The sequence below is a fragment of the Diaphorina citri genome, unplaced genomic scaffold (assembly GCF_000475195.1).
Source record: "Diaphorina citri unplaced genomic scaffold, Diaci psyllid genome assembly version 1.1 scaffold396, whole genome shotgun sequence".
Taxonomy (NCBI): Eukaryota; Metazoa; Arthropoda; class Insecta; order Hemiptera; family Psyllidae; genus Diaphorina; species Diaphorina citri.
In genome coordinates, this window is record NW_007377831.1 from 9,353 (window position 1) to 23,292 (window position 13,940).

The 13,940-nt window shown below is 35.6% G+C and overlaps 3 protein-coding genes across 3 annotated transcripts; 2 read left to right on the top strand and 1 right to left on the bottom strand.

Moving 5' to 3' along the window:
- Window positions 1–214: 214 nt before the first annotated feature.
- On the top strand, window positions 215–8,444 carry LOC103508403. The gene is made up of 5 exons (XM_026823024.1): window positions 215–427; window positions 887–904; window positions 7,010–7,165; window positions 7,717–7,824; window positions 8,314–8,444. The coding sequence occupies exons 1-5, from the start codon at window positions 313–315 to the stop codon at window positions 8,442–8,444; spliced, it is 528 nt and encodes a 175-aa protein (XP_026678825.1). The 5' UTR covers window positions 215–312.
- Window positions 2,757–6,049, top strand: LOC103508402. The gene is made up of 2 exons (XM_008472945.3): window positions 2,757–2,986; window positions 3,362–6,049. The coding sequence occupies exons 1-2, from the start codon at window positions 2,887–2,889 to the stop codon at window positions 3,709–3,711; spliced, it is 450 nt and encodes a 149-aa protein (XP_008471167.1). The 5' UTR covers window positions 2,757–2,886; the 3' UTR covers window positions 3,712–6,049.
- Window positions 8,445–8,900: 456 nt separating the features above from the next.
- Window positions 8,901–12,919, bottom strand: LOC103508401 (band 7 protein AGAP004871). Its single transcript, XM_026823022.1, has 5 exons — window positions 12,787–12,919; window positions 12,253–12,414; window positions 11,428–11,593; window positions 9,647–9,744; window positions 8,901–9,081 (listed from the first exon to the last, which is right to left on the bottom strand). The coding sequence occupies exons 2-5, from the start codon at window positions 12,312–12,314 to the stop codon at window positions 9,051–9,053; spliced, it is 357 nt and encodes a 118-aa protein (XP_026678823.1). The 5' UTR covers window positions 12,315–12,414; window positions 12,787–12,919; the 3' UTR covers window positions 8,901–9,050.
- Between the last annotated feature and the right edge of the window lie 1,021 nt (window positions 12,920–13,940).

Consider the following 13,940-nt stretch of genomic DNA (forward strand, 5'->3'; position numbering starts at 1 on the left):
GATGGAGAAGATCATAGGGTGGACATGGTTCTGTCTGAATCACTCAATGATCCTGGATTCTGTATTTGATTTCTATTCCAGGGATCCTCAGTATTGCGTCATGTGGTCTATCCTCAGTCAGGAGGTAGGGCGCACTCAGGTTATGATGGAGAAGATCATAGGGTGGACATGGTTCTGTCTGAATCACTCAATGATCCTGGATTCTGTATTTGATTTCTATTCCAGGGATCCTCAGTATTGCGTCATGTGGTCTATCCTCAGTCAGGAGGTAGGGCGCACTCAGGTTATGATGGAGAAGATCATAGGGTGGACATGGTTCTGTCTGAATCACTCAATGATCCTGGATTCCGCACGAATCTGCTGTACACACTGCAAGCCGAGGTGGAACAATATCCCAAACCGATCACACCTCCTCTGTCAAGCTCAGGTAAGCTATAGATAGGACAACCTAGCCTAGCCTTCAGTAGTCATTTGGCTAGATTTTTGAACAATAAGTTCAACGACAATGCCTTAAAGTTCAAATTTTAAATTCCAAAAATAATAATAATAAAAAAAAAAAAAACAAGTGTCATAAGAACCACAAAGTACTTCTTCACCAGATTAGCACTTTAACTGGTTTGAAATTATTCTGGTTTGGATCAGTCCGAAAAAGCTATCTCGAAAATATTAAAGGTGGCAAAAGCAAAAGGCTGTCCATGAAAAAGACGAAAGTTCGGAGAAATATTGGTTTATATTAATTTCCCCATCCGTGGCACAAGATCCGTTTTTTACGGATGGGTATACGTATACCATTTATACGGATTTTATTTGTCCTGATGTTTTTTTTTTTCTTTTGTAAAAAAAGGAATGGGAACTTGTTAAATAAATAAATTTATCTTTTCTCTAGACTCTACATACCCGGCTGATAAATAAATAAATTTATCTTTTCTCTAGACTCTCTACATACCCGGCTGATAAATAAATATAAATTTATCTTTTCTCTAGACTCTACATACCCGGCTGATAAATAAATATAAATTTATCTTTTCTCTAGACTCTACATACCCGGCTGATAAATAAATATAAATTTATCTTTTCTCTAGACTCTACATACCCGGCTGATAAATAAATATAAATTTATCTTTTCTCTAGACTCTACATACCCGGCTGATAAATAAATATAAATTTATCTTTTCTCTAGACTCTACATACCCGGCTGATAAATAAATATAAATTTATCTTTTCTCTAGACTCTACATACCCGGCTGATAAATAAATATAAATTTATCTTTTCTCTAGACTCTACATACCCGGCTGATAAATAAATATAAATTTATCTTTTCTCTAGACTCTACATACCCGGCTGATAAATAAATATAAATTTATCTTTTCTCTAGACTCTACATACCCGGCTGATAAATAAATATAAATTTATCTTTTCTCTAGACTCTACATACCCGGCTGATAAATAAATATAAATTTATCTTTTCTCTAGACTCTACATACCCGGCTGATAAATAAATATAAATTTATCTTTTCTCTAGACTCTACATACCCGGCTGATAAATAAATATAAATTTATCTTTTCTCTAGACTCTACATACCCGGCTGATAAATAAATATAAATTTATCTTTTCTCTAGACTCTACATACCCGGCTGATAAATAAATATAAATTTATCTTTTCTCTAGACTCTACATACCCGGCTGATAAATAAATATAAATTTATCTTTTCTCTAGACTCTACATACCCGGCTGATAAATAAATATAAATTTATCTTTTCTCTAGACTCTACATACCCGGCTGATAAATAAATATAAATTTATCTTTTCTCTAGACTCTACATACCCGGCTGATAAATAAATATAAATTTATCTTTTCTCTAGACTCTACATACCCGGCTGATAAATAAATATAAATTTATCTTTTCTCTAGACTCTACATACCCGGCTGATAAATAAATATAAATTTATCTTTTCTCTAGACTCTACATACCCGGCTGATAAATAAATATAAATTTATCTTTTCTCTAGACTCTACATACCCGGCTGATAAATAAATATAAATTTATCTTTTCTCTAGACTCTACATACCCGGCTGATAAATAAATATAAATTTATCTTTTCTCTAGACTCTACATACCCGGCTGATAAATAAATATAAATTTATCTTTTCTCTAGACTCTACATACCCGGCTGATAAATAAATATAAATTTATCTTTTCTCTAGACTCTACATACCCGGCTGATAAATAAATATAAATTTATCTTTTCTCTAGACTCTACATACCCGGCTGATAAATAAATATAAATTTATCTTTTCTCTAGACTCTACATACCCGGCTGATAAATAAATATAAATTTATCTTTTCTCTAGACTCTACATACCCGGCTGATAAATAAATATAAATTTATCTTTTCTCTAGACTCTACATACCCGGCTGATAAATAAATATAAATTTATCTTTTCTCTAGACTCTACATACCCGGCTGATAAATAAATATAAATTTATCTTTTCTCTAGACTCTACATACCCGGCTGATAAATAAATATAAATTTATCTTTTCTCTAGACTCTACATACCCGGCTGATAAATAAATATAAATTTATCTTTTCTCTAGACTCTACATACCCGGCTGATAAATAAATATAAATTTATCTTTTCTCTAGACTCTACATACCCGGCTGATAAATAAATATAAATTTATCTTTTCTCTAGACTCTACATACCCGGCTGATAAATAAATATAAATTTATCTTTTCTCTAGATACTCTAGTGGAACCAACATCTCCACTAATCTCCTCTCCCCTCCCATCTCTGATGCCTCACCCCAAGGTAAGTAATAATCATCTCCACTCTAGTGGAACCAACATCTCCACTAATCTCCTCTCCCCTCCCATCTCTGATGCCTCACCCCAAGGTAAGTAATAATCATCTCCACTCTAGTGGAACCAACATCTCCACTAATCTCCTCTCCCCTCCCATCTCTGATGCCTCACCTCAAGGTAAGTAATAATCATCTCCACTCTAGTGGAACCAACATCTCCACTAATCTCCTCTCCCCTCCCATCTCTGATGCCTCACCCCAAGGTAATTATACGTAGGGTCCAAATCCAAAATGTAGTGAAGAAAATGTCAGATTGGTGGTAAATATGATTGGCAAAAATCGGACAAACCGTATAAGATTTATGGCAAAACGAGAAATTTCTTAACAAGGACATGGAATTTCATAAATCCCAAACACCCGAACAAACCTCTTAATACTTAGAGTGGAAATTACAACCTAAAGGAAAAATGAAAATTTGCAACTTCTAAAATTTGTAAACTAACTTCACTAGTTCAAAATCAGAAATTTACCCTCGATTTCCTTCCCCCGTCAGGTCTGCAAGAGGATGACTACCGGAATGAGGTCTCCGTTCCCCGTCTGTCTCCGTTACGCGGAGACTCCACTCTATCTGGCGGTGACAAGACGCTGTGTACCGCCGACAAGTTCATAGACAACATGTGCCACGGCGTCAAATATTTCCTCGCCTCTCACAAGCGCAACCCCGGCGATCAAATCGACCCGTACATGATCTCCGAGGATCGAACCCAGAGTCTCCTGGCTCTGGCGCGAGTGATACACCGCAAGCTGGACTCGCTCAAGGAGGTCGAGAAGCGGATGGTTGTGGGTTCGAACCCCGAGGATGGCGGATTTATGACTGGTACTGGCGTGTATGAGTATCTCTGATGCTGGCTGAGACGATTGTGAGGGGATAAAATTCTCAGGTAGCTCTCCCCCCCCCCTCCCTCTCCTCTTGGCATTAGAGAACAGCCGTTGTGTGAATAGTGAGTAATTTTAAGTCCTTTCATACATGAAGTTGACAAAAATAATAATAATAAAAAATAATTATATTAATAAAAAGATAAAACAATAATAATAAATAGAGAAAGGAAAAAAAGGATGGGAAAAAATGTACCTTGGGACCGCTTTCTAATACAAAGGCGCATTAGAAAGCACATTCTTTTACATCTATGCCTATCCAAGAACGGACAAGAAGTCCAAGAACGGACAAGTTTGGTGATAAAATTTCCGCCCTGGCAGGGATTCGAACCCAGCACCTCCAGGTTGAGACTCGGTGCTCAAACTTATTGAATACGAGGGTCTAGTGAAAGTAAACAGTAACGTATCGAATGCACTTGAATTTAACTTCTTCACATGGGTGTCCTTAGGTACTAGTTTTTTTCGGTGTTGCCCAAGTGGTTATCTGTTTGGCTCATTTGAATATTATAGACAGGTTGTGGTTGTCTAAATTGGTTAGGAGTATAGAGGAGGTCTGTATTATAGGTATCACCAAATTCAGTAGGTGTAGGTATTAAACCAAATTGAAAATTATGTTTGAATTTGGAAATTGGCATGCACCAAAAAAATGATATAGAAGATGAAGATACCTAACAAATAATCGAAAGTAATGAAACCAACATGAAAAGTATAAATATACGAGTATGAGATAGGTATATATTTAATGCATAATGCCAATATAATAAAGGTAACAAAACGTGAAAAAAAGAAGGTTAAAATTAAATAAATATTAGTTCAATGACTCATTTAATAAACTTTCACCCAGGAAAAAAACAAAAAATTAGCTGTTAGCACACAAAGATTTTCCTAAGAAGAACCAAAATAATTTTGTTAGTGACACAGGAAATAACTAGAGAGAATTATACAATATACAATCTAGGCTAGTATAAAGTTGTATAATGTGACAATTTTAATAAAATAAGACCAACTGTAATAATTTGACAGCCCTATTTTCAAAGGCTCTTGGTTGAAATTGAGCTTCTAAAAAATTTCACAAAATTGATGGCAAATAACAAAACAAATTTAAATTAGACTAGGTAGGTAATGTTTTTTAGGGTATGTGCAATTCAAACTGTATTTGAAAGCTGATAAGTGTTCAGTTTTAGCAATATAAATTCATTCTGATTTGTGAACGATACAAAAACTTGAGTCTTAATTTTGCCCAACACTGTTCTCAAAACGCGAAATTCAAGATCAATACCTAAATTGTTATAGGAACGAAATTATTTTGCTAAAACTCTCCAAAGTGTCCATTTTTATGATAATTTTGTTGTTGTAATATTTATATGTGTATCTGTTGCTTTTGTGTTGTCATCCCTCTTCAATGGGATTTTTTTTTGCTGTTTTACTTTTGCAAATTTATTTTTATTATTAATTTTTAAGGCAAATTATATATTTTTTAGAAAGCTAGATATACTGTACATTCAGGACCTTGGTTCTGATTTCGAATCAGAGGTCTTCAGGTTTATTTGTAGTCAAGAAAATCTTTGCAATAAATCCAAATTTACTTCCCCAGGAGGGGTGTGAAGCCAAGACCTCCAGGATGTAAGACGACTGTACCAACCGAGGGTTTTACACAAAATTATTTAGATTTAAGATTATTTCTTCTTCGTTTTTCTTGACAAGTGTTAATCAAAAGCTATTTTGAACTTGAAATATTTGTTGAAATCACGCAGGTCTACGGTCTCATAGTGAAATCTACTTTGGGCTTCTGAGCAAGCACATGAAAACCGTTGTAAAATGGGCCGAAACTGAACATGAGACTGTAGACTTGGACCTTAGTGATTTCCTCGTTTGTATTTTGTATCAGGGATAGTAAATTTTATGTCGTGTGATGAGTATATTCCCTATCTTATGATACTGAGGGGCTGGCAATGGCAATAATTTCGCCTGAGGGACTGGCAATTGCTCATAGCATTGAAAGATAAAACAAAAGCTGTTATCGTGTAATCTACTCCCTCGGAACTAAAATCATGTATCTCGGGCCCGAGCCAATGTGCATTGCTTTAGAATGCAAAGAATTTCACTTAATTTTTAGGATGAATTTTTTTTCTATGTAAGGAAAATGTCCTGTTCAGCAGTATCATATCGATAGGGTATGTACGTATACTATTCAATGTAAGGTTGCGTGTGTTGATGTTGTAATGATGATGCTGTGTTAATTTATTACAGGTGAAAGAAATGTTTTAGAAAATAAAGTTCTTCTTTGTTAAGCACCAAAAATCAAGTGACGTATTTGTTTATCCATTACCCAGAAGGTACTTTTTTAGTTATAAAGGACTATAAAGGAGACATTTTTTTTTAACTTCAATATGAATGTACTTTTTTTATAGTCACATATGAAGAAGACTAAAATATTTTTGAAGCATTTGTGTTGAACAAATGTTAGAATCGTAAAGAAAGGAAAAATCAGGGGTGAGAGTAGCAAATTTTGGTCAATAAATGTAATCTGTTTATTGTAACTTGGAATGCCACATTGCCAAAAATTTCGTGCCAAAACATGGTTTCATCTTACAATAAACAGACTATAAATGCAAGTTTGCTATTGCAAAACTTCTAGTTGTATACCTGTCGGTAAAAACATGAAATCGGTGAGCGATTGTCAAAGTACAAGAAAAAGTTCTGAACTTCAGAAAAGGCATCAGGACAATTATCTATTATTACTATTTTTTTTTAAAAATAATATTGAAAACCAAAATTGAGATTTTCTTCAAAATTGTTTATTTGGTAAAAACAGAGATCAACTAAAATTTGTGTAAAAATGGGTTTAACAATAACTTTTTCAAATTCCTACCAATAACCTAGTTTCCAAGTAAATTTAAATCGAGTATTATTATTATTTTTTTAAATACCAAAATGAAAATTTCACTAGAAGACTGGACCAAAAGGAAGTTCGAATAATTTAATTTTACTATGGCACAAAAACTAACGCCCTAACTAAAAGTCTCAAATTTGGTATCAGTATCACACTTCCCAAACCATACCTAACAATTTTAGGGGGGAAAATCGTTCACCCTAATAAATTGTTGCAAGGTCTATCTACGTTTAAGACTAAAATGAAATAAAAATAGGAAGTAGCTGATATGCATTTGCGTAATGGTAAAAAAAAGTAACAAAAAAAGGCCATGCAATACAAATCGTGCATGAAGAACAGTTAAATACGTAACTAGAAGCATTCTTCAAATTAATTACAACAGTGGCTACACAAGCAGTTCTAGTAATTACTACGAGTATACTCCGGAAAGTCTGGACTCGGCTTCCCCTCAAGGTTCTGACGTATCATTGGAAGATGAGACTTCTGCCTACCTGAGTAGCAACCGCTCTAACAGCTGCCAGTCTACAGGTATGAATTTTTCTAGTATAAATCTAGAATCTAAACCTCTTTTTTCAATGTCTTTATGGCATCCAACAACTGTAATAAACGAAGAAAAGTTTAAAGATAGAACATGGTGGAGAGGCTTTGTTTACAGTCGACCCATTTCTGGAACGACTTAAGATTTGATGATGATAAATCTAGCAGGGAGCTGGTGGAGAATTACAGACAAATAAAATGAAATGTCTGAAGAAAATGACTTTAAATAAAATGCCATGGGTCTGAGCTGTTTCCTCCTCAGTCGACACAAACTTGAGCACTCTGGTACTGCTTGCACGCCGGAGGTCCCAGGTTCGATTCCCGGCGGGGTCGAAGTTTCTTCGGCTCTGTGCTTGATATTCGGGGTGAACCCAACCTCGTGAGGACAATTGAGTAGCTTCACATACGAGTAGCCATCAGTGGCGTGTAAAAAGTTGATTGAACGTGGAAATTGATTGATTCAACAGAAGGCTCTGCTTTACTACGAATAAATTCACGATTTGATCATGATTTAAATCTCGTTTTCTTCTCTTCCATACCAGGTGACCAATATATCCCGAACAATCATCTCCACTATCATCTCAACCCTAGTGGAACCAACATCTCCACTAATCTCCTCTCCCCTCCCATCTCTGATGCCTCACCTCAAGGTAAGTAATATTCATCTCCACTCTAGTGGAACCAACATCTCCACTCAAATCAAATCAAATTTTTATTGAACATAAATACAATAATTGTACATAATTCAAACGTCAACAATTAAGAAAGTAAGTAATGAAGTAGAAATGATATACATAAAAAATATTAATAATAATAATAACTAATCTCCTCCCATCTCTGATGCCTCACCCCAAGGCAATTATAAGTAGGGTCCAAATCCAAAATGTAGTGAAGAAAATGTCAGATTGGTGGTAAATATGATTGGCAAAAATCGGACAAACCGTATAAGACTTATGGCAAAACGAGTTAAAAAGGACCCGTTACTGCCGAATTTCATAAATCCCGAACAAACCTCTTAATACTTAGAGTGGAAATTACAACCTAAAGGAAAAAAAGAAAATTTGTAACTTCTAAAATTTGTAAACTAACTTCATTAGTTGATAATCAGAAATTGACCCTCGATTTCCTTCCCCCGTCAGGTCTGCAAGAGGATGACTACCGGAATGAGGTCTCCGTTCCCCGTCTGTCTCCGTTACGCGGAGTTTGGTATCAGTATCACACTTCTCAAACCATACCTAACAATTTTAGGGGGGAAAATCGTTCACCCTAATAAATTGTTGCAAGGTCTATCTACGTTTAAGACTAAAATGAAATAAAAATAGGAAGTAGCTGATATGCATTTGCGTAATGGTAAAAAAAAAGTAACAAAAAAAGGCCATGCAATACAAATCGTGCATGAAGAACAGTTAAATACGTAACTAGAAGCATTCTTCAAATTAATGCAATAAAAGTTCAAACTTTTTTTAGGAGAACAAACCTTCACAAAGTCAGAGCCTTCAACAAGGAATTAAAATTGAAATATTTAGTATATTTACTTCACAACACACATGAAATCTTTCATCAAACTGCAAGTTGTTGGGTCCCCAACACACTTGAAGCTTTACCCCATTGGCAAATGGAGCGACAATTCAATGCTTTTTTTAGAAGAACAAACACAAAGTTAGAGCCTTCAACAAGGAATTAAAATTGAAATATTTAGTATATTTACTTCACAACATACATGAAATCTTTCATCAAACTGCAAGTTGTTGGGTCCCCAACACACTTGAAGCTTTACCCCATTGGCAAATGGAGCGACAATTCAATACAATTCATCACAAAATCTCAAATTTCTTCACTAAAACAGTCATGATCTCTTCATTTAAACAGTCAAACGTTACTTTCTGGCAGGCGACCTGGAAGAGCGTCTGAAAAGAAACAGTTGTCATAATCTGATACTTTTAAGTAATCAAAATTTTTTATGCTAATCCTAAATAGTTAAAATTTTGCACCCTAAAATTTTCAATACCGCAAACATTTCATTTTAAATAAACACCAAGACCTATGTACGTCTTTGGTCTGACCTTTCCAGCAGAAAAACCTTTTTTACCTTGATAACAGAAAAAGTAGACAAACAAATCGATCACATGAACAAATTTAGTTTTGATAATCAAGCCCAAATTTGAGGCCAGTGTTCAATAGAACACTTCCCACATTCTGCAAAAGTTATGGCAATATAAGAGAAGATAAAAACACACAATAAAATCTATTAGTTATCCTAGAAAATATAATGAAAATATCGTTCAAGTATATCTATAATCATTTGAAGCCCAAAATCTATTAGCGTGATAAAGAAAGCCCCAGTGATATAAAAACTAGAAGCACAGGATGACTTATAAAATAGTAAATACTTCAAAGTCTAGATACTAGTTACTTGAAAAAAAAGGAAGGCCCCAATGAGATTAAAAGCGTGATTCAAAACACTAGAATTACTTTTTCATGAACGTGGAAATTATATCGACAGGTATCGGGAAAATAATGGTCGAGTTTTTCTCCTGGGAAATCGAGTTGAGGGTCTGTAGATAGCGCAACTGTAACAGAGAATACATGCGAGCATGACAGAATTACTGTTATTTCAAGCATACAACATAAATTAACAAGGGTCAAACTACTGCAAAACAACGGAAAATTAAATCAAAATATATATATATAAAAAAATAGATTGGGTAGATAATTAATTTAAATACACATTTGGCAGCAGACATTAAACAAAAGAGAAGGCTTGTTAATTAAAAAATTGGGGAAAAAATAAAATAAATTCAAGATTTTCTAAGGAGGGAAAAATCTAAAATTCAGAATTTTGTAATGACACCTGACGAGTTTAAGCGCCCTTAATGTATCGCCCGTATCTTATCACTGAAAGTTAACACAGTGTCAAGGGTTTTCTTTGACGTCACCCATTTCATATACACATGCCAGTATTCCACTCTGGAATAACTGAAAACTCTCTGTGGCAAGATCAGGCGTAAAAAAGTTACAAGTTTCTTAATTTTATAATAATAAAACATTATAGTTTTCAAACAAAACAAGAATCCAAGATTCTATGCATTCACACACAATTAGTTTTTTTTTTAGATAAAAAAGCATTCAATCAAGAAATAGAATATAATATTTTGTTAAGAATAATATGTTATTATAATGAAAGCCGAAGCTACTTCTTGTGGGCCGTCATAAAAGTAGAAATAATATCCACTGGAATTGGAAACACGATGGTGGAATTTTTTTCCTGCGAAATGGATTGCAGAGTTTGAAGATAACGCAACTGGAACAGATAATTTGTTTGGATTTTTTGTAAACGTTTCTGTGAGTGAATTCCACTAATGGGTTTAAAATTAAAACATTTACTTATGTGGGAAAAAATTCAATTATAGAGAGGCTGATAGGAAAAAGGGCAGAAGTCGAAAATTTGAGTTTTGAGGAAAATGCGTTTGAAGTTTGAAAAGATAATTCCTCCGCACATTGGTTCACAAAAACTCGTGTAACTCCGTGAAGAAAGAAGCTATCAATATGATTCTTTTTGTGTTCGACGCAGAAAAATATAGTGGAAACAAAACTCAAAACTGTAATAATTGGGAAAAGGGCCAAAGTCGACTTTCGCCCGTTTTTCAATCAGCCTCTCAATTACTATAGATAGGGACGTTTCAGTCCTATTCTATCAGCAGTATACATAACTAGCCCCATTATAATTACCTGTAGGGCGGCAGGGGATTCCACAATGACATCAGCCGCCTCCTTGAGAGCACGAGACGCTTTCATTTCTGCCTCAGCAGCAGAGAGTTTGAAGATAACGCAACTGGAACAGATAATTTGTTTGGATTTTTTGTAAATATTTCTGTGAGTGAATTCCACTAATGGATTTAAAATTAAAACATTTACTTAAGTGGGAAAAAATTCAATTCTAGAGAGGCTGATAGGAAAAGAGGCAGAAGTCGAAAATTTGAGTTTTGAGAAAAATGCGTTTGAAGTTTGAAAAGATAATTCCTGCGCAAGGTTTACAAAAACTCGTGTAACTCCGTGAAGAAAGAAGCTATCAATATGATTCTTTTAGTGTTCGACGCAGAAAAATATAGTGGAAACAAAACTGTAATAATTGGGAAAAGGGCCAAAGTCGACTTTCGCCCGTTTTTCAATAAGCCTCTCAATATTACTATAGATAGGGACTTTTCAGTCCTATTCTATCAGCAGTATACATAACTAAGCCCTATTAGAATTACCTGTAGGGCGGCAGGGGATTCCACAATGACATCAGCCGCCTCCTTGAGAGCACGAGACGCTTTCATTTCTGCCTCAGCAGCAATCACCTTGGCTCTTCCCTCCCTAGTGGCCTCTGCTTCAGCCGCCATAGCCCGTTGTAACTGCTGGGGTAGACGCACATCCTTGCTGCAATATACACAGAAATAATAACCGATCTTAACCAAAAGTTTCGTATCGCACGCATCCTTGTCACATTTGACAGCTGCAGGCAGACGCGCTACCCTCCAAGCTAACTAGGCTGGCTCAAGAAGTTGTGGTAAAATTCAATTTTTTCATTTTTTTTTTACAATATTGAAGTCTTACCCTTACGTCTCGCTGGGGGACTATAAACAGGGAGTATACCAGCCTGAATTTCCCTTGCTAAAGAAATAGCAAAGGTTGAGAGGGAAGGGCATCCACTCGTAAAATTTGTAGCCAAAACCAAATGTCAGTCCAAAGCGATCACCCTAGTTAGGGCTGATTGAGAGGCTGACGAAAAACGCCGACCTCGTCTGTACACGGGAAAAGGTGAAGAGGAAGAAGATTGGAGTCTTACCCTAAGCTTAATCTATGCTTCTAAGATAAGATAAAGCTGAAAGTCTGTTCACAATTTTTGTGAAGATACTCTTCGGGGTGCACTTACATTTCCACGCGTTCCACTTTGACTCCCCACGGTTCAGTAGCATGGTAGGTGAACAAGAAGAAGATTGGAGTCTTACCCTAAGCTTAATCTATGCTTCTAAGAAAAGATAAAGCTGAAAGTTTGTTCACAATTTTTGTGAAGATACTCTTCGGGGTGCACTTACATTTCCACGCGTTCCACTTTGACTCCCCACGGTTCAGTAGCATGGTCCAAGTTGGCTTGCATGGCATGCGAGATGGATTCTCTCTCGGACAGGATTTCCGCCAGGTTACGAGTACCCAGAACATTACGCAGTGTAGTGGCTGCTAGCAGACGGGTAGAGTGACTGGAAACATAAACATAATAATAGATCAGTTACTTGGGTGATGTTTCAAAGTCATAGAGCAGGAAAAATGAGGACCAACGAAATTTTTCTTTTTCTTCTACGACTTCTAGATACCGACATTTGGATTTTTCACAACATTTTACGTAGGAATCAACAAGCTAGCTAGCTTAGCTCCGTAGACAAAAGCCCACTCAGGTGGCTCAGGTGTCGGGTATACGTATACAGCCCTAAAAGTTGCGTTAAGCTTCTAAAGGAGTGTCCAAACACATAGTCGACCGGCCGTTGATCGACGAGGTGAACCTATGTTGTCGAGGCAGTGTGGACGGTTCAGTCGACATCGATTGACGGCCGGTCGACTATGTGTGGACACACCTGAAGTGTCTACGAACTCCCCAAGGCCATCGAAAAATTTCAGCCGATTACATTTCTTTCCTTCCTATTAGATAAGGAAAGTAAAAAGGTAGTGAAACATCCATTCTTCTCCTCTTCAACAAAATACATTTATGACAATAAAATGAAAATTAAACCATTCTGGCGCACGGCCTTGCGTGATAAGAACAAAATAATGACGCGTGTTGTTTTTGAAATCAGATGTTTCCGTCATCTGATGAGTTCAAAATGTTTACAACACAAACTCAAACGATTCCACTCTGTTATCTATGAAGTATAATATTTACAACTCAGGGCGAATCAAATTCCATTGAGCGAAATTACGTTTGTGTACGAGTTCAAATGATAATGATAATTTCATGTATGCAGGTAGCTAGCTAGTTTGGCTATATTGGCTGGACTGGTAGTTTTATTACAATAATTTCATCAGTTTTCTCGATTCTGTTTGGTTGTGTTTTTCTTGATTGGTAAATCACTAATCTTTTCGGTTGCAAGTGTGTTTGAGTTCGACTTTATTGTAGGAAAATAGGCACTTCATTGTAGTGAGTTTCTAGGATACATTGCACTCTGGAGTCTACCATCTTCTATGTAATCCTGTTTTAGTCTAGGGTACTTTTGATAATTTCATGTATGCAGGTAGCTAGTTTGTTTGGAAGTAATATTGGCTGGACTGGTACACTGGTAGTTTTATTACAGTTTTCTTGATTGGTAATTCGCCAATCTTTTCGGTTGCAAGTGTGTTTGAGTTTGACTTTATTGTGGGAAAATAGGCACTTGATTGTAGTGAATTTCTAGGATATCTACATTGCACTCTAGGGTTTAGATCTTCTACGTGTAATCCCGTTTCAATCTGGGTTGATTTTTTTATACTTTTCCTTTTCTTTCACTGAGTTTTGTAGTCAATTTCCTTGTTGTTGCATCGACTTACATATTTTGCAAAGTTTTTCAATTTTGGATCATTTATTTTTCGTTTTTCACAGTAGAATAAAAGTACAACTAACTAAGTAGTGCCCATGGTTGCATGCGAGCATGACAGAATTACTGTTATTTCAAGCATACAACATAAATTAACAAGGGTCAAACGTTCAAACTACTGCAAAACAACGGAAAATTAAATCAAAATATATATAAAAAAA